The sequence below is a fragment of the Tiliqua scincoides genome, chromosome 2, assembly GCF_035046505.1.
Source record: "Tiliqua scincoides isolate rTilSci1 chromosome 2, rTilSci1.hap2, whole genome shotgun sequence".
In the NCBI taxonomy this organism is placed as follows: domain Eukaryota; kingdom Metazoa; phylum Chordata; class Lepidosauria; order Squamata; family Scincidae; genus Tiliqua; species Tiliqua scincoides.
The window spans coordinates 22,413,665-22,436,986 of record NC_089822.1 but is presented as its reverse complement, the minus strand read 5'-3'; the positions used below and the strand labels follow the sequence as shown (position 1 = coordinate 22,436,986).

Genomic DNA, 23,322 nt, shown 5'->3' with positions numbered 1-23,322 from the left:
CAAAGAGAGAAAAGGGACAAGATGGTTTTTGAAAGAGGGTATAAGATCTGGTGTGCACTATTGCTACTGGATCCACTCCCTCCCGCCTCCTCCCCACCCTTGCTTCCACCCCCAGAACTCCAAATTCCATCCCTTCCCTGCCCATGATCTGCCCACCACACAATCTTACCTGCTGCCACTACTGTTTGTGGTGGTGCTGGCGGCTCCAAAATGGCTGCTAGCCGCATGCTGTGTGCACTTCTGTATGGCCAGTTATGACAGTGGAACTCTGTTCCGCTGTCATAACTAGCCCAATAGAATTGGGCTGCAATCTTATATACACTTGAGGTCCTAACCCTATCCAATTTTTCAGCACAGTGCAGCTGTGCCAAGGGGATGTGCTGCATCCTGCAATGAGGGGGCAATCATGGAGGCTTCCTCCAGGTGAGGAGACATTTGTTCCTTTACCTCAAGGCTGCATTGCAGCTGCATTGGCAGTGGAAAGTTGAATAGGATTGGGCCCTAGGTCCTATTGAACTCAATGGGACTTCTGAGTTCACATTAATTGCACTGTTAAAGGCCGCAGGCCTATTTTCAGTTGCTGCGACTACATGGAAATGTGTCATCTGTCACCATATGACAGCATTTCTGGTGGCCTTTCCGTGTTCAATGGGCTGAGTGTAGAAAAGGCTGAGAGTGTAATAGTTCTGGACCGGCATGTGGTGGGTGGGTGGCAGGCGAGGAACAGCCTTCCCATAAGCATCCTTTGAAAAACACTGCCACCATGCGAGGTGTGCAAGCACATACAACCCACACACAGAGGCAGGTGAGGCAGAGCCTCCCCACTGGAGTCCTTCGAAAAGCCCTGCTGCTGTGTGAGGCACCCAAGCTCCCACAACCCACGCACAGAGGCAGGTGAGGTAGTCTCCCCACCGGAGTCCTTTAAAAAGCACCACCGTTACGTGAGCTGCCCAAGCACTCACACTCATGGGCAGGAGCAAGTAAGGCACAGCCTCCCCACTGGAGTCCTTTGAAAAGTGCCGCCGCCATGTGAGGCACCCACAACCCAAGTGCAGAGCGCGTGAGTGCCTCAGGACTCCAGTGGGGAGGCTCTGCCTCACCTGCTCCCACACCCACCACACATCCCTGGTTGTGAGTGAACAAGGGAGTCCATCTTGCAGACCTGGTGAGCTGCAGGCAGTTGGATCAGTGAACCTGGCGGGGGGGGGGGAGATTGCGTCCTCTCCCCTCAGGTACTAATGCGTCCTCTGAGGGGGCGGGAGGGAGGCCACCTCTGCACCAGAGCAGTGTCTACTCGGGAGTAAGCCCACTGTAGTGAGTGGGGCTCAGTCCCAGGGCAGCGCGGACGGGACTGCAGCCTCACAGCCCGCGCTGCGCGTGTCTACTCGGGAGGAAGCCCCGGCGCGGCTCACTCGCGGGCGCCAGCCGAGAGCGGTTCTTCAGCCGGGAAAGCCGCGGCGTGGGTGGGCCGGGCCGGGGGCGGGGCGGCGAGACGTCCCCGACATATAGCGGCCCGTGCGCTCTCCTCGGGCTGCCGGGAGGCGGCGAGACGCTCGCAACGCCATGGTGACGACCCTCCCCGCCGGCCAGGAGCGCCCCGTGCCCGCGGGCGGGCGGCGCAGCTGGAGCCCCGCGCGCAAGCGGCAGCGGGCCGAGGACGTCACCCCCGAAGAGCGGGCCGAGCCCCCGAGCGGCGGCGCCGGTGCGCCCGTCAAGAAGAGCAGGGCCCCCCCGCAGGAGCGGCCTCCCGGCCGGCTGGGCTCCCCCCGGCACTGCGAGCCGCTGCGGCCGCTGGAGCTGCAGACCTTCCGCGACTACGGGCAGAGCTGGTACCGCTTCCGAAGGGGCCTGGAGGGCAAGTTCCACCCGCTCGACCCGCTCGCCCAGCAGCCGCAGGTAAGCGCCGGTGGCCGGAGGCTCTCAGGACAGAGCTGGGCGAGCCTCGTCGCGTGAGAACGTGGACAACACGCGTGCCTCACACTCATCACTTGAAAACGTGAACCAACACGCGTGTTCTCGTGTTCATCACGTGAGAGGCGAACAGCAACACGCGTGTTTTCACGTTCATCACGTGAGAAGGCGAACAGCAACACGTTTTTATATTCTTGCTCCATCTCCACGGATGTTGCTTTTCCAGTGTGGATATCACTTTGTACATAGAGAAAAAACACTGACCCGCATGTCGATTGACTCATGTGACTCTCATATGTGGCTATTCCTGCTCATGCATATGCACTGAACATGTGGAAGGGCAGGGGAGCAGCATTTTGCCTGCTGGCCTCCTTGCTGATTTCTGTATGTTCAATGTGTGGGTGTTTTGCTCGCATATAGCAATGCACAGCATGCAGTTGAGAAGCCTGTGTGATCAGTGGCCCTGATCCTGTGTACAGTTGTGAAACATAGTTCATGCTGTGTATTTAAACCAGGTGTGCACATTTGGTCCCTGATGCGTATATGCAACATTGGGTGGAAATGGCTTAACTTACAGATGGGTCATCCAGTGCAACCCTCTCACTCTCCAGTGAACAAGTAGTGAAGATGTGAAGAGGCCTGTTGTACCTACAGGTGCTAGAGGAGGCTGTGATTCCAGCACATCCACATACAAATGTGAACGTTCATACATCATGTGGTGGTCACACAATAGCTTTGTGTGACAAAAGTCACAAAAGTGGTTTCTGAGAAAGCAAATATCTGAGATGTCACTTCAGTTATAAGTTCTTTATTGCAAGGATCTTTCTGTTTTAGAGGTGTCAAGTACTTGGAACTTATGCAGAAGCTATATAAAAAGAGAGGAGAGAGAAAAGCTCCCTTCACTTTTATTTTAGTGACATTACATTAGTCTTCAGCAGCACAACTATACATAGTGGTAGCCAAATCCCAGATTTTAGGAAAACATAATAGGAACTGAAGATTTTGTAGAAGTAATGAGAGGTGTTTTTTTTTAAATTAGCGTTAAAATCAAAGATGTTCCTGACCATGAGGCAAATTTAGGAGTTATGATCAAAGGTTGAATGGGCAACCTGAGCTGTTGCAGATTTAGGAGGAAATAGAGTACCAGCTAAACACAACATTCTGGTATGTATTTGTCTAGAAATTGCAGTCCAGAAGGTATGATTGATATTCCTCATTATAGTTTTCTGTTGCATGCATTGTAATTTTGTTCACTGCACAGAATCTGATAATAATCTGGATGTAGTTGCCTGCCGCAATGTGCTTATGCTTTGTAATCTCATTTCTGCCCTGGCACATTGCCATCCCCAGAACATTTTGAGATGATCCATACATACCAAATGCAAAGCTACTTGTGTGCTGCTTCTTTCAATCACTTCCTGCAGATTACTCTTAATAGAGTCAGTAGAAGCTACTGCTGAACAGTAAGGGAGGCTTTGTAATCACAATCGTCTTGTAATTTTAAGGTATTGTGGCATTTCTTCTCAACTGTTTCGTCAATTTAATTGGGTAGTCCTATTCCTATGCCTTTCATGTAAGACTTTTCCTACAACAGTTAGAGAAGGGAAAACTGTATATATACCATTATTTGTGAAATTTGTTTTGTTTCATGTGCACTTTGACAGCAAAAGAGACTTGTTGATTTCTTTCTTATATTGATAATACTTGAATATGCCTGGTCTTTTTGGTAGACTCATTGTTTAAAACAGCCATGGAGTGGCAACACTGATGTGGAACTAAGTTCTATGTTACATAATTGAATGGTGCCATTGTTCTAAAATAGTTCTATAATAATGTTAACATACTGCCTGCTGTTAATATTGTTGGCATATCTTTGCTATGATAAATAAATATGCCTCGGAAATGAAAGTTAACAACACTGCTGCTGACCAAGTGGTAGTAACTTATTGATGGCATGGAGTTACATCTCTCTAAGTTAAGTCTAAGTCCAAGGATACAGTATCTTCCACTAACTGAAATCTACTTGTGTATCTTCCTTTTCAAAGTGAAAGATCCTAGCATAGAAGGGGAAGTTATAGAAGGAGAGTGCCCCTGACCACTGGATAGGGGTGTGTGGAGAGTCCCTTTTCTGCTTTCTCTTCACTTTCCGTCACCCCTCAGATCTTTGTTGCCAATTGGGAGGCACTGGAGAGAGGGAACTGCGTTTCTACCTTTTTTTCTGATTGCAGATCCCCAGTTGCAAAAAATATTAAACATCCTCATTCAAAACTGTATTCTGTCCTTATTTTTAACTCCCATTTGTGCATATGAGACATAAAGTACATTATTTGAGAACCATAATAGAACTTGCTTCCTTCAAACACAAGAGAAGTAAAGCCTATCATGTGTAAGCAGACAGCTCTTCAGATAACCTGGTTGCACTGAATTTCCTGCCACTTGGTGATCACAAATATCATTATCCAATGGGGAAAAAATTATTTTCTGAATTTACCTTTTCTGTTGCAACTATATATCACAACTATATGTCCCCTGGGGGCTGGGGATAAGAATAGGCCCTCAGTTTGACTGTACTTGTCATAAGAGGCGACTAAATAGCCACCAGGTAGATGGGACTCGTTAGCCTGGGAAGGCAGCTCATCTGAGAGAAGGAAAACTCTGATCCCAAACCTCCACTGCCTTGTAACTACATCCAGTTATGGAAAAGGCTTCAGGAGTCAACCTCGAGGCAAAATCCGGAGCCAGAGTCCCTGAGGCAGTTCATGGCTGAATACAGTCACGTTCTGGCAACTCTTGCAATGCTGCTGGAACCAACTGTATTGGCTTCTACCTTTCCATTGGACCATTTCAGCGACATGGAGAGGGGGGATTTGCTGCATGGGTAACAGTCTATCCTCCATATCTACTTTATCCAGGCTTTGCGCACTGGAGGGGACACTCTGTTCCAGAACCACCATTCAGAGTGCGACACCATAGTCTTCTGAGACTGAAGGATGCCAACAACATATATCACAGAGACATACATATTTACAAGGCAGTGCTCATCATGAAATAAAAGTTAAAAAATCCTAACTCTGAAGTAATTTCATACTAATATTTTGGTTGTCATCAGTCATTCTCAGTAATATTGTCAATGACTTTTTCAAGGTTTCATCATACCCTCTTTTGCATCCTAACTCTTCCTGTCCTTAACTTCACAGGTAACTGCAGAAGCCCGGTGCAAACTGATCAGCTGGCTAATTCCAGTACATAAACACTTCGGTTTTTCTTTTGAGTCTTTATGCTTGGCAGTAAACACTCTAGACCGCTTCCTCACCACAACCCCCGTGGCTGCTGACTGCTTCCAACTCCTAGGGGTCACAGCCCTCTTCATCTCTTGCAAACAGGTAACAGGACCTAAAGTATATTTTTGTTAAGGGGTAAGATTTGTATTTTCTACTGGAGCGTGGGAGGACAAACTGTAAAATGTAAGTTCACCTGTAAAGCTAGAGAATATGGAGTGTTTTGAACTGGGATGTCCAGGAAGCACCAAGAAATTACTAGGAAAATGCATACAGCCTTGTGCTGGATATGAATGGTAAAGATGAATGCACTTTCTTCACATGACACTTGCTTCAGTGCAATGCAGTGCCATAACAAACTGCTATCCAGTATCCGCTGCTACAGGAGTGAGAGTCTTGTTTCAGGGTATCACTATTTTGTGTTTTTCCACATCTCTGAATCAGGGGAAATGTGCCGTGCAGCTTCAGAGATAAGCTACGACCTTCAAAAAAATCCTAATGTCATGTCCAGTCAAGTTAGCCCCCTTTTAAATTTCTCTTAGTTTTTCAGTGAAGAAGAATTAAACAGTTCTCCCCACTGAAATAAATGGAATTGGAAAAAAAGTTAAGGTTGGCTGGATTGTATTCCATGAATTAGATCAGGGGTGCCCAAATCCACTTGAGGCCCTCAGGGACTCCCAATCTGGCCTGAAGAAAGCCCCCTGTCTCCAGTGAGCCTCTGGCACTCCAAAGACTTGCTGGAGCCCAACCTTGACTGTTCAACCTTTTGTGTGAGCTATGTGATGAGGGCTTCCTCCACTACTTGCTGCTTCACGTTTGTGATGCAGCAATGGAAAGGTCAGCCTTGCTTTGTGCAAGGCCTTTTATAGGCCATGAACTATTGCCAGACCTTCATTCATTCATATAAGTTCCATCTCTAATACATTTATGTAAATTTATTCAAATTTAAAATGTAAATTCTTCCCCCCCCCCCCCGGCCTCTGATATAGTGTCAGAGAGATGCTGTGGCCCTCCTGCCAAAAAGTTTGGGCACCCCTGAATTAGATTACAGATCATAAGGACAGTGGGAAGTGTTTTACTTTGGGGTATATAACAGCAGATAGTAACATACTTTTGTACTTCCAATACTACTGGGGTCTCGTAAAACACTTTTGGGGGGGAAGGGAATTCAGATGTTCTTCTTGTGAGCATTCTGTGTTTATGGTATTGTACATTGCTTTCTCTCTTTGTGTGACTTTCAGGTGGAAGTGCACCCACCCAAGGTGAAACAGCTGCTTGCCCTTTGCTGTGACACTTTCTCTCGCCAGCAGCTCTGTAACCTGGAGTGCATCATTTTGAACAAGCTCGAGTTCAACCTAGCAGCCCCCACCATCAGCTTTTTCCTGGAACACTTCACTCACGTGCGGATGGAGGCTTGTGAGGCTGATGCCTGGGAGGCTAACAATGCCAAAACTCTAGCCAAAGGTGTGGCTGAACTTAGCCTGGCTGACTATGCTTTTAATAAATACACACCTTCTTTGCTAGCTGTTTGCTGCTTGGGGCTGGCTGACCAAATGTTGCAGCACCAGAAACCACTGGACCTCCACTTAAGTGACTATCCAGAGGGTATTTTACAAGATTGCTTGGACAAGCTGCATTTGCTGGTGTCTCTGAATGAAGACTCTTTGCCTTTGGTACTGCCCCCAGATATTTCAGATCAGTTTCTGAACTTAGAAAAATGACCTAGCCAAATAAAACATACTTGAAGCATTGTTTGTAGCCATGCATTTGAAAATGTATATTGTCCATTTTATCTGATGTATGTACAGAAGCATTATTGATGGTTACAATAACTCTTAATAACAGTATTCATTTTGTTCTTTTGCTTAATAGTCTCTTCAATATGTTTTACATAGTATTTATATTTATTTGTAATGGAAGCTATTACACTGGTTGAGAATATGGTCATCTAAGCAATGTCTTCTCTAATCTTTTTAACATAATTTTCAAATTTGATTTTGCACTTGTCATGTATTGCACTGGCAATATTTTGAGAAAATAGGTTAACATTGTAAATAGTGTATATTATTCCTGTACTTATTTATTGAGATGATAGTTCAATACTAAGCCATAGAAAGACAATAGTACTGTAAATTTATTTATCTAATAAAATTTTTATCAATAATTGTCTCCTATGGCATGTTTGCATCTTTTTCTGTTTCAAGAAAATATAAACTCATTACTCATTTAGAAAAAATTGGTTCTTCATTGTGTTCCTTAAGGTCTAATAATACATGCTATAAAGAGGTAGGGAAGCAATTTCAAGCAGATAAGCTGTAGACAGGACAGGATGCTGCACTCTTTTCTCATTCCATGCTTTTCCATTTGCATCCACTCCACCAAGCTGCTTTTCTCCCAGTCAAGGTTATTTAGGAGGAAGGAGTGCAAAAGAGAAGGGTTCAGCATCCCACCCTTGTCCCCCCATCCACTGTTTGCAGAATTTTGTTAACATCCACGTTCTAAAACATCGAGAGCAATCCAAATGCCAGGTTTGACTGGCGCAGCAGCAGCTGTGCTGGCTGAAGGTGTCATGAACATGCCATAAAGTATGCTCATTGCACCCAGAGAGGAGGCTGAACTGGCAGGGAGGCCAGCGACAAGCCACCAACACTATATCCAGGTGTTTGGCCAGATGATGCAGATAAGGTTGATCCCAGCAGTAGAGGGGCCTAGGAGGCTGGGAGGGGGTGTTTCTGGGCAGGGGAGTGTAGAATGGGACTGGATCAGGTCTGGGAGGGTAGGGATCAGTGGAGCCCCCCCCCGCCTTATCCTAATGACCCTCCTGGCTTTACACTGGGCTTCCTGGATTTGCGCTAGCTCTGTAGCTGGCGCAGATCCAAGAATCCCCATAGGGCAGTCTGGGGCTTGACATGGGGTAAAGGGAAAAATACCCCATTACCCCAAGGAGATGTCTAGCCACTAATCTGTGCAGTATATTACTCCTCTGACTTTATTCAAGGCTGTTTACGTAGGCAGGCATTTCTAAATGCCTCAAGCGGATTTTTACAATCATAGAGGTTCTGTCTTTCAAGAGCCAACAACATTTCAGAATGGATCTTCCTGGTTTGGTCTCACTTCTGGCCTCTGGTTCAGCAGCTCCATCTCTCACACAGAGGGCAGCCAAGACGCTTCTTGCTCACACCAAGAGCAGGTGGAATCACTCAGCTGGGCTTGTCAGCTGCTTCAAGGTCTCCCCATTTTCAGCTGTTCAGGGAGCTGCTGGTGTCCTCAAACTGGCAACCTTCTGATGTTCTGGCTAACAGAGGCTCTACCCTCTAGACCAGACCATGCAGCTTGGCTGGGTTGGTACAGGTTAGGATTCGGCTGATAGTTTTGGTTTTGTAACATGGACCAAAGTCCTTACACACATGCACCACCTTGCTTTTCAAATGCCAAAAAAGAGGCATGTTTGAACCAAAAACGTATACTAACAGAGTAAACTTATTGAAATGGAATTTTATATATGTTGTTCCTGCTTTATTATTAGTCTGAATTCTTGAAAAACCTAAGTTAGAAAAGGACAATGAGAAACTCAGACGGGTGCTGTAGGGACAGCTGGACAGGGGCTGCCTAGCTCTGATTGGTCTGCAGAACTCCTTGCTACAGGAGGTGGTGGTGATGGCCCCTGAAAGCTTAGATGTCTTTCAAAGGGGGTTGGACAAACAGGGGTGCTGGATGCAGGGTGGCTGGTGGACTCACTCCCTTTCCACCCTTGGATCTTAGGGTCTGGGGTGTGGCTTTACATGGTGTTGCACAGGTTCTGTGGGGAGGTGGGCCTGGAGCTGTGAAGTACCTGGTCTGGGTCTCCCTGTGAGTCTGGAGCTCAGCTCAGGTGCCATCATTTTGGGGACTGGAAAGCACCTGACAGGCTTCAACGGGGTGAAGAGCTCAGTGCCTCCCTGGGGGCTGCTGCCCACTTGTACCAGCAGGCACGGGTGGGACCAGTCCAGCTTGGGTGGGGGGGTGGGAGAGAGAGGGGCTCCTCTCCCAGGAGGAGGAGAGGCAACCAGCTGGGGTCAGGGGGAGAAAGGGGTCTAGGTGGGGGACACCCTGGAGGTGGTGGTAAAGGAGCGTCTCCCCTGCCTGCCTGCGACGAGGGGCTGAACCGAGGGGCTGGCCAGGGGTAAGTGGGGGATTCCCGCTGACGTCACAGGCGCAGCCACCTGAAGGGGTGCTGCGAAGAGCCTGGGGAGGGCAGCGCAGGGGCGCCCCTGGTGGGGAGCGGGGCTGGAGCCGAGTCCCAGTGACGTCAGGGGAATCCCGTGACGCCACAGCCGAGCTAAGGGGCGGCCCGGACGGCCCGTCTCCGGGGGCGACGGTGGCGCCGCGGGTGTCCGCGGTGGGGATACGGATCGCAGCCAGGCGGTAACTTCGCCTCTGCCGGGGAGCCGGTGCCGCCTGGTGGGCGCCCAGACGGAGCGCGCGGCGCTCCCGGGGGTGGGCCGGGCAAGAGCGCGGGGCGAGTCTGACTCGCTGCGGGGTTCCCAGCGGCCTCCCGGGCAAGGGCCGCCGAGCTCCGCGACCCCGAGGCGCCCGCGCTGCCCCTTGTGCCCCCCACGCCCGGGAGGCGTGGAGAAGAGAGGGAGAAGGGGCCAACACCTAGCAGACCCTGCAGGCCCTCTGGCAGCAGCGCCCGGGCAGGGGCAGGATCTGGTTCCCCGGAGCTCAGCCACCTCCCCCCACCCCTGGCAGAAGGCTCATCCTCTCTTCTCCCCAGCAAAGCAGGCACCACGCGCGGTTCCTCCAGGGTTGGACTGGGATGCGGTTCAGCCACTGGCTTGACTCGGTCACCCATCCCTACTCCCAGTGGCGTAGCTAAGGAGGTGCAGGGGGTAGCAGTTGCACCGGGCACCAAGCTTTAGGGGGGCAACGAGCTGAGCTTGACACTAGTAACCAAAATTGTGAAAATCTTGATATGAATGAATAATACCGTCATGTTAGATATCATTGGAAAGGTAATTTAATGCAGAGTGCAATGAAACAAACGGCACCGGAATATCTGTTTTCTATCAAAAGTTATGACTAATTAACCAGAAAATGAAAACACAACTGTGGAACTGTGGACTTGTGGAACAAAAAGTGGATTTGCTTAACTCCAAACTGACCTATGAGACTGTTTGTTCTGAGTTCCAATGAGATGTTATTATGATTCATCATGGAACCAATAACTTTTTATTTATTTACTTAATTAAATTTGATTTTGTCGTGCGGGGGGGGGGGCTACAAAATCTTCTTGGTTGCAGACAGATGCCTTAGCTATGCCACTAACTGGGGGAGGCAGCAGAGCAAGTGGGTGGTGAGCTGCTGGGGCAAGGAAGTGGGTTCCTCCCAATTTTCACTTTTTAAAAAGCCTGGGTGTGATGTCATTTTCAGTTGTGACATCACTTCTGGGGCAACATTTTGAGCTTGGTACCAGGCTACCCGATCATTAGCTACACCACTGCCTACTCCCCCATCCATCCCCCCTTATCCATCCTTCCCTCCCTTCATCCCTCCCTCGCCCATCCCTCCATCCATTCCCCGTCCACCCCTCCCCCATCCATCCCTCCCTTCCACCCCATCCATCCCTCCCTCCCTCTCCCCTCCGTCCGTCCGTCCGTCCGTCCATCCATCCATCCATCCATCCATCCTCTTATTCATCCACCCCTCCCTCCCTCCTCCCATCTATGCATCCATCCCTCCCCCCATCCATCCATCCCAGTCTGAATGGTGGCCCCACAAGGTTGTGCAGGATGTGAAAACAGTAAGCAAGCACACCCAGACACAGACTCAAGTCAGCATGTGTGGGAATGAGTGCCAAGTCAGGGAGCTCCTGACTCGGGTGTTTTTCCGAGTCTTCCACACGTGCAAGTCACGAGTCCGCGAAAAACCGGCATTTTCACAAACTCGAGGCCAAGTCATTCCAGTAGTTCCCAACCCTGTCTAAAGCCCCCAGTTGGGGTGGAAGTGTCTGGGGAGGGGAAGCCCATGCTAAGTGAGGGTGGAGTGCAAGAAGATTGAGGACGTGATGCAGGAAATATATACAGTCAAGTCTCATTATTCACTGTGGTTAGATTCTTGGAACACCCAGCAGATACCTCTTCAGTGGATCCAGAGTCATTGATCCTATGGGATCAATGGTTTTAGGATGGGGTCTCTAAGCTTTTAGGCCAGAGGGCTGCATCAAATATCTTGCATGGTCTTGAAGGCTGGAAAAAATATATAAAAGTTAAATATAAAATTTAAATAAATATATTAGAAAGCCCCAGAAAGCCTAAGGCCTTCACATGGCCCAAAAACCATCTGGTTTTTCAGGAAAACCAGAAAGTGATGTTTTTAGGCTTTTGAAGGCATTCTGAGGGGAGGTGCATGACTTCCCTGGTCCTCAGAACACCCTCCAACTGGAGTATTGCTTTGGTCACATTCAGTTGAGTGGGCCAGAGGCTTGCAGGGGACCAGAGACTTGTTGCAGGCTGGACAGAGGCTTGTTGTAGACTGCATCTGCCCCCAGGCCAGGGTTTGGAGACCCCTAGTTTAGGGGGAGGGGTAGCTAACCTGGTCAGGAATACCAGCAGTGTGATGTACTACTCTGGCCCAAAGGAAGTCTTCCTCCTTGTACTTAATTTCAAGAATGAGATGCTAGAGGCAGCCCAATTCTAAGCTTGGTGGTGCCAGAAATGGCTGGGTTGATACAAGCACATTTTTGACATCCTAGTTTTGAATATGCCCTACAGAAAAATCCCTTTGCAAGTAGGAAACGAGCACAGTAGGGAGCAGCAGGCTAGGCTAGAACCTTTTCTCCCTGATGTGCTAGGGCAGTGGTTCCCAAACTGTGGGTTGGGACCCACTGGTGGGTCACAACCTGATTTTGGTGGGTCCCATAGCAGCTGAGCAGCACCTCCAATGAAAACACAGGTGGTGGAAGGATCAGGTAAGTAATTGCCTCAAGCCATGAGACTTTTCAAAAATCAGAATTGCCCTGCAAAGAGCTCCTGCAGTTTGCTAGAATGTGTAACTAAAGGGAGATAAATGCTGGAGCATCTTTCTTCTGGTTATTATTACATACAAATAAGTGAAAATATTATTTCTTTCTAGATTTTTAAAAAGTCTTGTAAACCTAGGTGGTTTTTTAAATAATTAATAATAAAAACCTATTATTATTAATAAATAATAATAAATGAATACATGATATTTATTTAATAAATAAATATGCCAATGGCATAAATCCCATGGCACACCTGTGGACCACTTGCAGCACACCAGTGTGCTGCAGCACACTGGTTGAAAATCACTGCAATAGAGTGTCATTTTAAAAAGTGGGTTCCAGTGCTAAAACATTTAGGAACCACTATGCTGGGGTGGTTTTTGTTTGTTACAGGGAATGTTGAAGTGGGGAGCACTGGAAACTATGACTCTCCAACTGCAGTCTAAAGTGACACAGAGCATACAGTTCATTTAGAGCACTGGTTCCCAACCTGTGGTCCGTGAGACCCTAAGAAGCAGTCCACAAGATCTCAGAAAAAAGGTCACGAATCATTTCAGGCATCTCGCTAAGCAACCACCAGAGAGGGAGAAGTACAGTCTGTCTGTAGCCCTCAATGAAGTGTCTCTGGGCAGTCCATTCTCCAACAGAGCAGAGAACAGACTGCGCAGCAACTCAGAAATCTTCTCTATCAATCAATAATCTCTAATAAATATTCTCTAATTCAGTGGTTCTCAAACTTTTAGCACCAGGACCCACATTTTAGAATAAGAATTGGTCAGGGCCCACCTGATGTTATGTCATGACGGGAACTGACATAGTCAAGCAGGTAGATTTTTAACAATCCTAGGCTGCAATCCTACCCACACTTACTCAGGAGTAAGTCCCATTGAGTATCATTGTTAAAAGCATATACAGAGTAGCCTGTTAAAAGTACGGATGTGTAACATTTCCCCAAATGCAGTCACATCCCATGGTAGCATCAAGTCTAATATATTAAAAATAAAATACTGAAATGGATGGGGACCCACCTGATATTGGCTCGTGACCCACCTGGTGGGTCCTGACCCACAGTTTGAGAATCACTGCTCTAATTATAACAAATTTAATTGTATTTTTTGTGTTGGGGGGGGTAGTGTGGTCCACAATAATTCCAGTGTTTGCCTCAGTGGTCCGCAAGCTCCTAAAGGTTGGGAACCAGTGGTTTAGAGCTGTTCTGTGGTTAGAGGAGGTCTGAGAGAAAAGCACTTTGCACATGTGCAGAGGAAGCACATTGAGGTTGATACTGAGCCCTGGTCTTGGAAGCAGCTTCTGAGGTTCTGGCTCCCCCCCTGCCACACGCGAAGCCGGAGTTGCTGCACCCACTGGAGCCTGGGGGACGGAGCCCAGCCAGCTCCCTCCAGCCGTCGGTTGATCGCGGCGCCAATGTGCAGGGAAAGGGCGCAATTTGCTGCGTGGGCTCCGGGCAGAGCGGCTGGGTCTGTCCCGGGGGAGAGGACTGGAAGAGGAGGGGACGGGGCCGGGCTGGCTCCCTGGTTGCCAGGCTGGCGTGCGCCAAGGCGAAGGCGCCACCTCTGGCGCTCAAGCGGCAGCCGGCCCGCCTCCCTCGCTCCTTTCCTCCCCAGAGAGGCTGCAGCGGAGGGAGGGCTCCCGAGGCGAGCCCGCTCAGCAGCCGGTCCTCGGGGGCGAGAGAGCGCCATGGAGAGCCGCGGCTGCCGGCGAGCCTTCGACAGCCTCTGTCCCAACAGGGCGCACGAGCTGGCCCAGCGCCTGGCCAGAAAGCCGGGCAAAAAGGTGCGTGTCCTTGGGAAGCTGTGCAGAGGCTCGGGGACCAGCGGCGGCAGAAGCGACAGCGTGCCTCTGAGCATGTGCGGAGTATTTTTCTCCCCTGAATAACGCGTGCCCCGCCAGCCACCTTACCTTTGGGATGACTTTCTAGGGGGCAAACGCCCGAGTTTTCAGGGAAACCTGAGCCCCGGCACCTTTCATTTTAGGGCTGAGAAGCTTTGCCCCAATGGGCCACAACTTGGACGTGAGTTGGAAATAGCAGTTTGCTCTGATGCCCTGAGAGCACAGTCTGAAGCAGAAAGCTCCGCAGAGTTCAATGGGACTGACTCGCAAGTGTGTGTGCCTTTGCAACTCTTGTGTCAGGTTTACCTCGAGGCAAAATGACACGTGTCGTCGTATACAGAAGAAATCAATGAGAGACAGTGAAGCTTGGTAGGGCTAGCCAGGGACAGGGCTATGCAGCCAGAGCCTGTTTACTCGAGACTGAGGTTACAATCCTATCCACACTTTTCTGGAAGTAAGCCCCATTGACTATAATGGGACTTGCTTCTGAGTAGACATGATTAGGATCAGGCTTTAAGGCTGCAATCCTATCCCAACTTTCCTGGGAGTAAGCCCCATTGACTATAATAGGACTTACTTCTGAGTAGACATGCATAGGATTGGGCTCTAAGGCTGCAATCCCATCCACACTTACCCGGGAGTAAGCCCCATTGACTATAATGGGACTTACTTCTGAGTAGACATTCCTAGGCTTGGGCTGTCAGGCTGCAAGCGTATGCATGTCTACTTAGAAGTAAGTCCCGTTTTGTTCAATGAGACTTACTCCCGGGAAAGTAAGGATCGGATTGCAGCCTACATTTACCTGGGAGTAAGCCCCATTTACTACAACAGTACTTATTTCTGAGTAGACATGCCTAGGATTGGGTTCTAAGTCCCACTGAATTCAATGGGCTTACTCCCAGGTAAATATGCCGAGGAGGAGTGCAACCTTAGCAGCTCACGCCTAACTTTTTTGTTTGTGCTCGTTCGCTGGTAGGTGCCACGGAAGATCCAACCCAGAAGCAACTCAGTAGCCATTTACAACGACCCGTCTCCGGACTCGGTAGATTTAGGTGAGTTCAGATGGAACATTTTCTGTCCAGAGACAAATGTGAGTTGCTCCGGAATACTGAACCAGTGGCGTAGCTAGAGGGGGGTGCAAAGCGGAAAGTCTTGCAGGGAGCCTCACCTCAGTGTGCCAGTGGCCCCCCTCCCAGAATGGCTCCGAAGGGGAGGGTGGGGGGCCGCTTTCCCGCTACTGTGAGGCTCCCTGCAGGACTTAGTGCTTTGCACCCCTTCTAGATATGCCGCTGAGTGAACTTGGGATTAAAATAGCTGAATTTTATTCTAATGATGCATTCTTTTTAAGGTGCATCCTCTCTACTCACGGGTCCTAAACACCCCTCTTTTTGTACCCATTCTTCTCTTCTCTGCCTCTTGGTCCAAGGATCCAGCCTTTCCAGCAAGCTTCATTGTGAGCTTCCCTTTCCCTTACAGCGTTTGCTACAATCGATTGGCAAGACCTGGCCGACTGCACCTCAGGCTTTCAGCAGGACGGTTCTAGAGTTCCTACAACGCAGCAGGTAACCCACAGCCGCAGCGCCCCCCTCCCCTTCATAACTGACCCCTTTGCCCGAAGTCTTCCCGAAGTTGTTACTCATCTTCAAGGCACCAAACTCTGCTACAGGTTGTACAGCATTCATCAGAGTTCCACTAATCTGAAAAATTAGTTAGAAAAATGCACCTCCTCCCCTACATGAATTCTGGGTGGCTATCTTCTAAACTGGATTTTCCTGGTGGAAACTTTCCAGGGCAATCTATTTTTGAGAGAGTGATGATGTCTAAACATGAGGAGGGGTTACCATTCTTCTTGATTGTTCAGTATGTGCAATGGAGGGAATGAAAGCTGAAGAGGAAATGTAGAGGAGAGTGAGCAGGGGTTGGATTAGAAGACCTCTAAGCATGGCCAGCAACTGATGAGGTTTGTACTAGGTTATACATTGGGGGATGAGACAGGCAACAGATACCCACCACCAACTCCTTCCAGGCTACCCTTGACGGAGCTGATCTCCTTATTTCCAACCTACCTCCACCTGGGCTTTTTAAGTAGGAAGTGCAGAGCCTGCCTGGAGCACTTCCTATTTAAAGGGCCTGTGTGGTGGAAGGAGTAAGGTAAGGGGTCATGGGTGGTCTCTAGGGTCAGCACTAATGCTAGGATTCTGTGAATTTGGAGTGGTGGACCCCATCAATTCTATCAGTGACATCACTGGTTCTTTGGTCTGAGACATGTATGTAGCCCTTTCTTTGGAATGATTTTGCTATTGGAAAGAGGTACATGTGCAAGATGACTTTTGCTCTCTATTTTATGAACTCAGGTTATTTTTAACCCAATCACAGTTACAGGTTTTAATGGAATTTCCTCTATCATTAGCCAGGTAAGTGTGTATTGGACTTTCACAGCCCAATACTATGCCTGTCTCCTCAGAAGTAAGTGCCATTATAGTCAATGGGGCTTACTCCCAGGTAAGTGAGGATAGGATTGTAGCCTCAGTTTTCCTAAGTAGGGCTGCAATCCATTCCCATTTACCTTGGAGTGAGTCCCATTGACTATAATGGCATATGCTCCTAAAGTAGACATGCATAGAGTTGGGATCTTAGTCACATTGTCTTCAGTGAAACTTCTAAGTAAACACTCTCAAGATCAGACTTCAGGGCTCCTAGGTGTTATCTGGCCAGAAACAGTCTCTTCTATTTTCCATAACCACAAAAGCTAGTCTAATATACTAACCCATAGGTGCAATCTACCCACCCATTAAGGCTGCACCCCTATGTATACTTTCCTAGGAGTAAGTTCCATTGAATGCAGTGGGGCTTACTTATGAGTAGACATGCATGGGATGTGCTGTCAGCAGGCCGCCAGATAGGAAGGAAGACCGCATGGGCACTCTGTGTACTTTGCAGAGCTTTCTATTCTCTTTGAATGTGTCTAGCACAGGGTGAGGAAGAGCTGAGGCCAGCTGGTTGCTCTTGAAGTGCTGCTAAACGAAGTGTGTTCAAGTTAAATGCTCCACCAGGACTAGAGAGAATTGCCTAGCTTAGAGAAGAAGGATTGGCTCCTGCAGCTAGCCAATGGGGTTGTGCTAAACTCTGTAAGGGAAGGAGCCAGTCTGGGAGGAGGCAAGCACTGGTATTAATCTGGGATGGTCATAACTTGCTGCATTCAGCCCTTAGCCACCCCTGTACTTGCTTGCATACTGGCTTTTCTTTTGCTATGGCAGTTCAGGCATGCTATCTCCGCTCCCTAGCATGGCCAGTGGATTTCAAGGTGTGCAGGTGCAGAAGTAGTGGCATAGCTAGAGGGGGGGCAAGGCACTAAGTCTGTTTTGCTCCCACTGCCCGGAATGGCTCTGAAGGAGAGGGAACTGCTTGTATGGTGCAGTGAAGCTCCCTGCCAAACTTAGTGCCTTGCCCCCTCTAGCTATGCCACTGTGCAGAAGAGACTGAGCAATTTCCCCTGAATAAGAGGACTGGATTAAGAAGAGTTTTGCTAATTGTGAAGCTTCTCTTGTGTCTTTCAGAGCTCCTGTTTGCAATCCGAGCCTGACTTTGACTTTCAGGAATTTAGCGATGCTGTGGATAACTTCATATCTGGCAAGTATATTTGGAGATCAGTACTGCATTTTCCTTAAACTTTTGCACCAAGCAGGAGGGCTTTCTTTGAAGTTGTACCAGCTTAAAATAAATCATGTAGCACCATCACTTCTGTTTCCATTGAAATAAGTTCCACTGCTTACTCTCTTTTTGTACTGAAATAAGTTCCACTGCTTACTCATTTGTATTAAGAAGTGTAGCCTTAGCTGTTTATAGATTTTTGTTGATTGAGCTACTAAATGATTACCTTGTTTACCTCTGCTGATATTGTCTTCAATATTGGAGGCATTTCTTCCTCTGTGTGAGAGAGGAAGGTTTATGCCACTTTTAAGATGACATCTACCATGTGTTCTTTAAATTGGGAAGAGCAAATTAACCCTTTCCCTGCTTCCCCTTTTATCAGAATGACAGTTCCCAGATCTTCAAATCAACCACCTGGGGTTATTACTTAGCTTTTAAGGAAATGCCAGCATGAGGTCCTAATTTATTTATTATTTATTTATTGAAGAGATTTACACCTTGCCTTTCCACCCTGTTTAAGGGCCCTCAAGGCCCATCTCTCCTATTGTGCCTAGCCAAAATAAAAGCAAAATAAAAATTGTCTGTATGCTAGTAACAGCATTCCAGTTGGTCATTTGTCTGTATTTTTATTCTTAATGGTCTCCTAGATCCATCCTCTCTGATGCCTCCTCTGCTGAACTCTGATGATTTTTCTTTCCCTGCGGATGTTGGCAGATCCTTCAGCCCTTGCCTTCATCAGCCTGTGCAGGGTGATCCTTTCTCACAGACGAATGTAGAAAACATCTCTTCTCCTGAACAGTACTGGAAGAATTTGGCAGATCACAATGAGAAAGCCCTGGGCGATGCACTTGTGGAAAACAATCAGGTAGGAAGATAAGTGTGTGAAAACAGCTGTTCTCTAACCATCCTGAGTGGCTGCTTAGTGGCAAATGACGGGTTGCTTAAGACATTGTGTAAGCAGACTATTGCACTGAAATGAAGCATATACGGGTCCTGCCATATCTGCAGGGTATCTGTTTCAGGACTGCCTATCTTTAAGATTCCAGATGGATTTTTTCCTTCCCTATCTGGAGGGAGGATAGCAGATCTTTGCATCCTTCAAAGATGCAAATACAGCATCTCTTATCTGGTATTCAGAAATCCAAAGTATTTGGAAAACCATAACTTTTTTGAGCGCCGACATGACACTCCATAAGTGGAAATTTCACACCTGACCTCATGTGACAGGCTGCACAAAATTTTTAAAAATATTGTATAAAACTCAGGTGATCAAGGTGCATATGAAAATAAATGAATTTTATGTTTCTACATGGACCCCATCCCCCAAATAGCCCATTAGGTATATGCGAGTATTCCAAAATATGGCAAAATTCAATATCCAAAACGGTACTGGTCCCAAGCACTTTGGTTAAGGGATGTCCAACCTGCATCACGATAAGATAGCTCCACTGAGCAATGGCCCTTCACCAACTTCAGAGGGATAAAGTGTGCATGTTTATCGTGATTCTGTGTGGTTTGGGAGTTATAGGCAAAGGAGTGTCCTCTTGTGTCAGTAAAGATTAAAAATGTAATTTACAACCAGTGTAGGAGAGATGTCATTGAAGTGGAGAGGAACAAGTGTTGAGGAACAAGATGGGAATTACTAATTGGTTAATGAGAAAAGAAATTGTGCTTCCTTTCCCTTGAGCTTGATTTTCAAGAACTGTGTAAATCACACTTTGCAGGACTTACTGTTGTTGACCAGATGACCTAAATGTACAATGATGTATGGATAAACAATGCAATTCAATCTTCTTGTACTGTGTATGGTGTCCCTCCAAGACCACAGTTCAGCTCTTGTTGTACTTGGGAGATTGTACAACATGTTTGGAGGGATATATTTGGTTTAGCTTTTGCACCAAGCTTTAGCAAAGTGGTCTGTTGATCTTGTTTACAGGATGATAATACAATGGGATTTCTGACTGACCCATTTATCTCTCAACAGCTTCAAGTGACACTAACTCAAAAGCAAGAAGAGATTGCTTCCTTGAAGGAAAAAAATACCCATCTCAAGGAACTGGCCAGCCAAGCAAAGCAGCTCGCCTCTGTTCTGGATGTAAGTGCTAAAAGAGTTTTTCCACTGGTTAACTTCTTGTGTCTGGAAGCTGCACTTTTTGATGTAGAATCTTGGGGATGTTGCATAGTGGTGGTGGAAATAGTACTCTACACTTGCCCACAGGCACGTTTGTTGTCATATGGAGCATTGAGTAAGGTTCTGGGGTTGAACCCTGGTGTATCATAACAGTATCTGCTCCAAATGATCTTCTAGAAATGGGTTGTTAACCATGTCTATGACAGAGTAATGCTATTTTTCTTCAAGGGTAGGAGAGTTTTTGGCAGTTTGGTCTATAGGAGGCACTGTTGGTTCAAAAACATTATAAAGAGTTTCGTCTTTAGATCTGCACATGTGCCAGGCACACAGTAAATGATTTACTATACTTGTGTCTTAAAAAAAAAATTCTTCCTAGAAGCTGATGATCCCACACAGCTCAGACTTTTCTCCCACCAACGGTCCCAACAAGAGAAGCCTGGTACAGATGTCTGTTGCTGATCAAGAGGACGACACAGAAGTGAATGAAATCTTGCGGGAAATATCGGACAAGTGCAATGCAGCCTTACAGTCCATGGATGAAAACAGAGGTCCAAAGCGTCCTCGTGGAGAGAGGGAAGCCATCCATATGTACGGAGCGTTCCATGGATTGCAGACATGTAACAGCCGAAGCTCCCTGGACTTGAGTGGCAGTGAGCTGGAGGAAGGGGTGTCCTTCAGGACATCCATCAATGAGCACTGTAATATCCGGACACTAGCCTTTCCCCAAGGCAATGCGTTTACTGTCAGGACAGCCAATGGGGGCTATAAGTTCAGATGGGTCCCCAGCTGATTAGAGACTTCATTCCAAGGAAGTCCAAGGCATGGTTCATGTTCATGCTTAGTCTTGCTTCTTCTTCCACTCCAGACATTTCAGGTAGTGTCTGCTATTGGGAGCTAAATACCGTGTGCCAGAGTTGCTAATATTTAGCTGGAAGCTAATGGTTTCTGTTAAGAGAAACAAAACAGCTGCCTTCCTCTCCCAACATTTATTACATAAAAGTAAGCTGTGGAACATTTAGGGATCCATTATATCCTGTTCCGATGGCTAGATACTTGAATTGTTTAAGTAGGTTACTTTCAAACTTTAATTATTTGTCAATAGCATTTGTTTCTGTGTATCCTAGACCTTATGATTCCACTCATGACCTGAAAGCTATGATGTTTTTATATTTACTGTAGCACATCCACCAATCCAATGCCATGTGTGTCCCAAATGACCCTAGCACTGTTTGATTTTTTTTCTAAATGTTCCAAAGCAGTACTAACTGATGAATTGCTGCTGTCCTTTCTGATGTATGCTTGTCAGCAAGAGAGGAAAAAAGGATCAGCAGTGTATCCTGAAGAGTTAAAACCAGTCAGAGCCTTTGTATTGAATTCTGAAAATCCACTGTTCCTTGGGTTTCTGACCAGCCTAATTCAGAGATGGCAGAGGCCAAGAAACGTGATAGTGGAATTGTAAACGGTGGCAAGTTACCAAACAGGAAAACTCTTACTAACTGGAAGAGAACTGGTGCTTATTTTTCTCCTTCCTTCCTTTAGATTCCTGGTATTCCACAAATGGCTGCTATATGAACTCCTGAGTTTTATTGTGATATAAAGAGCTGCTGTGAAGGCTTCACCTTCCCATTTAGAGAAGTTATATTGCTGCTATGGCTTTGAACTGGATATAGGTTTAGCAACTGCTGGTAAGGGAATTTCCTGGTAATGAAGGGGAGTGTTTGAGAGAAACAAAGGATGTGGAATCCTTTGCAGTCTTGCTTATAAGTAAATTCTACTGAAACTTTTAAGTAGGTGTTCTGAGGTTAGTAGAGCCAGGCTGCCCCAGGATATGGGCTGAGGGCTCATGATGAGTCATTTTACTGTAACTAAACATGCCTGACCCACCTGGATGAGAGACTGTCTAGAAACAGCATGTATACCATGGAAGAAACTGGGTTGTAAATGTAACTGATGATAGAATCCTTTTAAATTATTGGAACAGATGTCCTGGGTTGAAGTAGCATCTGTTTAAGGAACTCTGTCAGAAACATGATGAAAAGATGCATTCAGGCAGAACCTTTGAAGGCAAGTCCGTTGTTCTTGAGTATAATTTGAACAATACCAGAAAGTTTACAAAATCTTGCTTTGTATGTTGGTGAACACATAATTACACTTTATTCAGGTGTAACTCCCTAGAGGGTCTGTGCATTTTTCTTTTTTTGTGCGCTTAGGGTGACACTAATTATAACAAGCATTGTTTTTATTTCAGTGGAAGCACTGGTTTTCATTGGTTATATTTCTTTGCAATGATCTGAGCAAAAATGGTAACATCTTTATGATTCTGTGACATATGGACTCTGTACTTCCTCAGAGCAATGAGGAAGACACAAGCATTTCAAGGGGTGTGGTAAGGTAGGTTTCCATCTGCAGGTCTCTGGTTCCCTCTCTGGTTACCTCATGGAGCTCATGTGCAATTATGTACATACTAAGCTGCCTTAGACTGAGTTCATCTTGTGTGATACTGTCTACTCTGACTGCAGCTGTGACTAGCTTTCCCATCCCTGCTATTCAACATGCTTAAAACTCTCTCTGTCACCAGGATATTTTGCAGGCATGCAAGTGCTCTACCACTTAACTATGGATAGGCCTAGTAGGGTGTCATAGAGATGCAATCATTACAGTAGAACTCTTTGGTTTTTTGCTCATGCTGGATAGAATGGAGATATAATGAATGAATAAAATTAGACAGTAAACGAAGAAGATGAAGAAACTTTCCAGTGACAGTTCTATGATTTGATGTAAAACACTGTGAATGTTGAGCACTTTATAATAATGGAGATTTATGATAGCAATGCAAAAATGTGATTCAATAAATGTTTTGAATGAAAGGTGTGCTGCCAGACCTATGCGTGTTGACTCTGAATGGGTCTTACTGGTCAGTGGGCCTTGTTCCTGAGTAAAGTGTGTTTAGGGTTGCAATTGATCTTTTTTTTAATTTTAATTAATTGATCTTAGTGAGACCGTATTAGCTGAAATGCAAGTACTATACAACATTTTATCCAACACTTCACAGATCAAAAACAGGTGAACTTGTTGCATACCATGGATTGCTGTTGAAGCCCTTTCCTCCATTATATGTTGTCAAAGGTTCAATTTGGCCTTATGTTTGCTGTATTCATTTAATTCTGCAATAGCCTGCCATGTATGGTTTTAAACACCAAAAAGGTGCTTGAGTTTTTTGTTTTGTTTTTGAGTAAGGTTTAAAGGTGTGCTGAATAGCATGATAATTATCAGTGAACAACAGTGCATAAAGAACTTCGTCAGTATGTAAACAGCAAACAGTGCAGTATATAAGCCTTAATGTGCCTGCGTGTACATCTCCATTACATTCATGTGTAAAACATAAATGATGGTGAAAAGATGCAACTCCACCACTTGTATTGGCAACCTTCAGTCTCGAAAGACTATGGTATCGCGCTCTGAAAGGTGGTTCTGGCACAGCGTCTAGTGTGGCTGAAAAG

At 46.7% G+C, this 23,322-nt stretch overlaps 2 protein-coding genes across 2 annotated transcripts; both read left to right on the top strand.

Annotated features, from left to right (window-relative positions):
* Positions 1–1,563: 1,563 nt before the first annotated feature.
* Positions 1,564–6,914, top strand: CCNO (cyclin O). The gene is made up of 3 exons (XM_066618345.1): positions 1,564–1,896; positions 5,109–5,294; positions 6,431–6,914. Exons 1-3 carry the CDS (start codon positions 1,564–1,566, stop codon positions 6,908–6,910), a joined length of 999 nt encoding a protein of 332 aa, XP_066474442.1. The 3' UTR covers positions 6,911–6,914.
* A 6,973-nt stretch (positions 6,915–13,887) lies between these two features.
* Positions 13,888–20,612, top strand: MCIDAS (multiciliate differentiation and DNA synthesis associated cell cycle protein). Its single transcript, XM_066618339.1, has 9 exons — positions 13,888–14,064; positions 15,017–15,092; positions 15,517–15,602; positions 16,451–16,454; positions 17,244–17,344; positions 17,598–17,670; positions 18,339–18,556; positions 19,676–19,786; positions 20,199–20,612. Exons 1-9 carry the CDS (start codon positions 13,888–13,890, stop codon positions 20,610–20,612), a joined length of 1,260 nt encoding a protein of 419 aa, XP_066474436.1.
* The last annotated feature ends 2,710 nt before the right edge of the window (positions 20,613–23,322 follow it).

What these genes read in the sequence shown, in the direction of transcription:
- CCNO (XM_066618345.1), top strand. Translation starts at nt 1,564, where the DNA reads ATGGTGACGACCCTCCCCGCCGGCCAGGAGCGCCCCGTGCCCGCGGGC. An exon ending in CGCTCGCCCAGCAGCCGCAG is followed by an intron (nt 1,897 to 5,108) that starts GTAAGCGCCGGT and finishes TTAACTTCACAG; the next exon opens with GTAACTGCAGAAGCCCGGTG. An exon ending in TCTTCATCTCTTGCAAACAG is followed by an intron (nt 5,295 to 6,430) that starts GTAACAGGACCT and finishes TGTGACTTTCAG; the next exon opens with GTGGAAGTGCACCCACCCAA.
- MCIDAS (XM_066618339.1), top strand. Translation starts at nt 13,888, where the DNA reads ATGGAGAGCCGCGGCTGCCGGCGAGCCTTCGACAGCCTCTGTCCCAAC. An exon ending in TGCCTCTGAGCATGTGCGGA is followed by an intron (nt 14,065 to 15,016) that starts GTATTTTTCTCC and finishes GTTCGCTGGTAG; the next exon opens with GTGCCACGGAAGATCCAACC. An exon ending in AGCTCGCCTCTGTTCTGGAT is followed by an intron (nt 19,787 to 20,198) that starts GTAAGTGCTAAA and finishes AATTCTTCCTAG; the next exon opens with AAGCTGATGATCCCACACAG.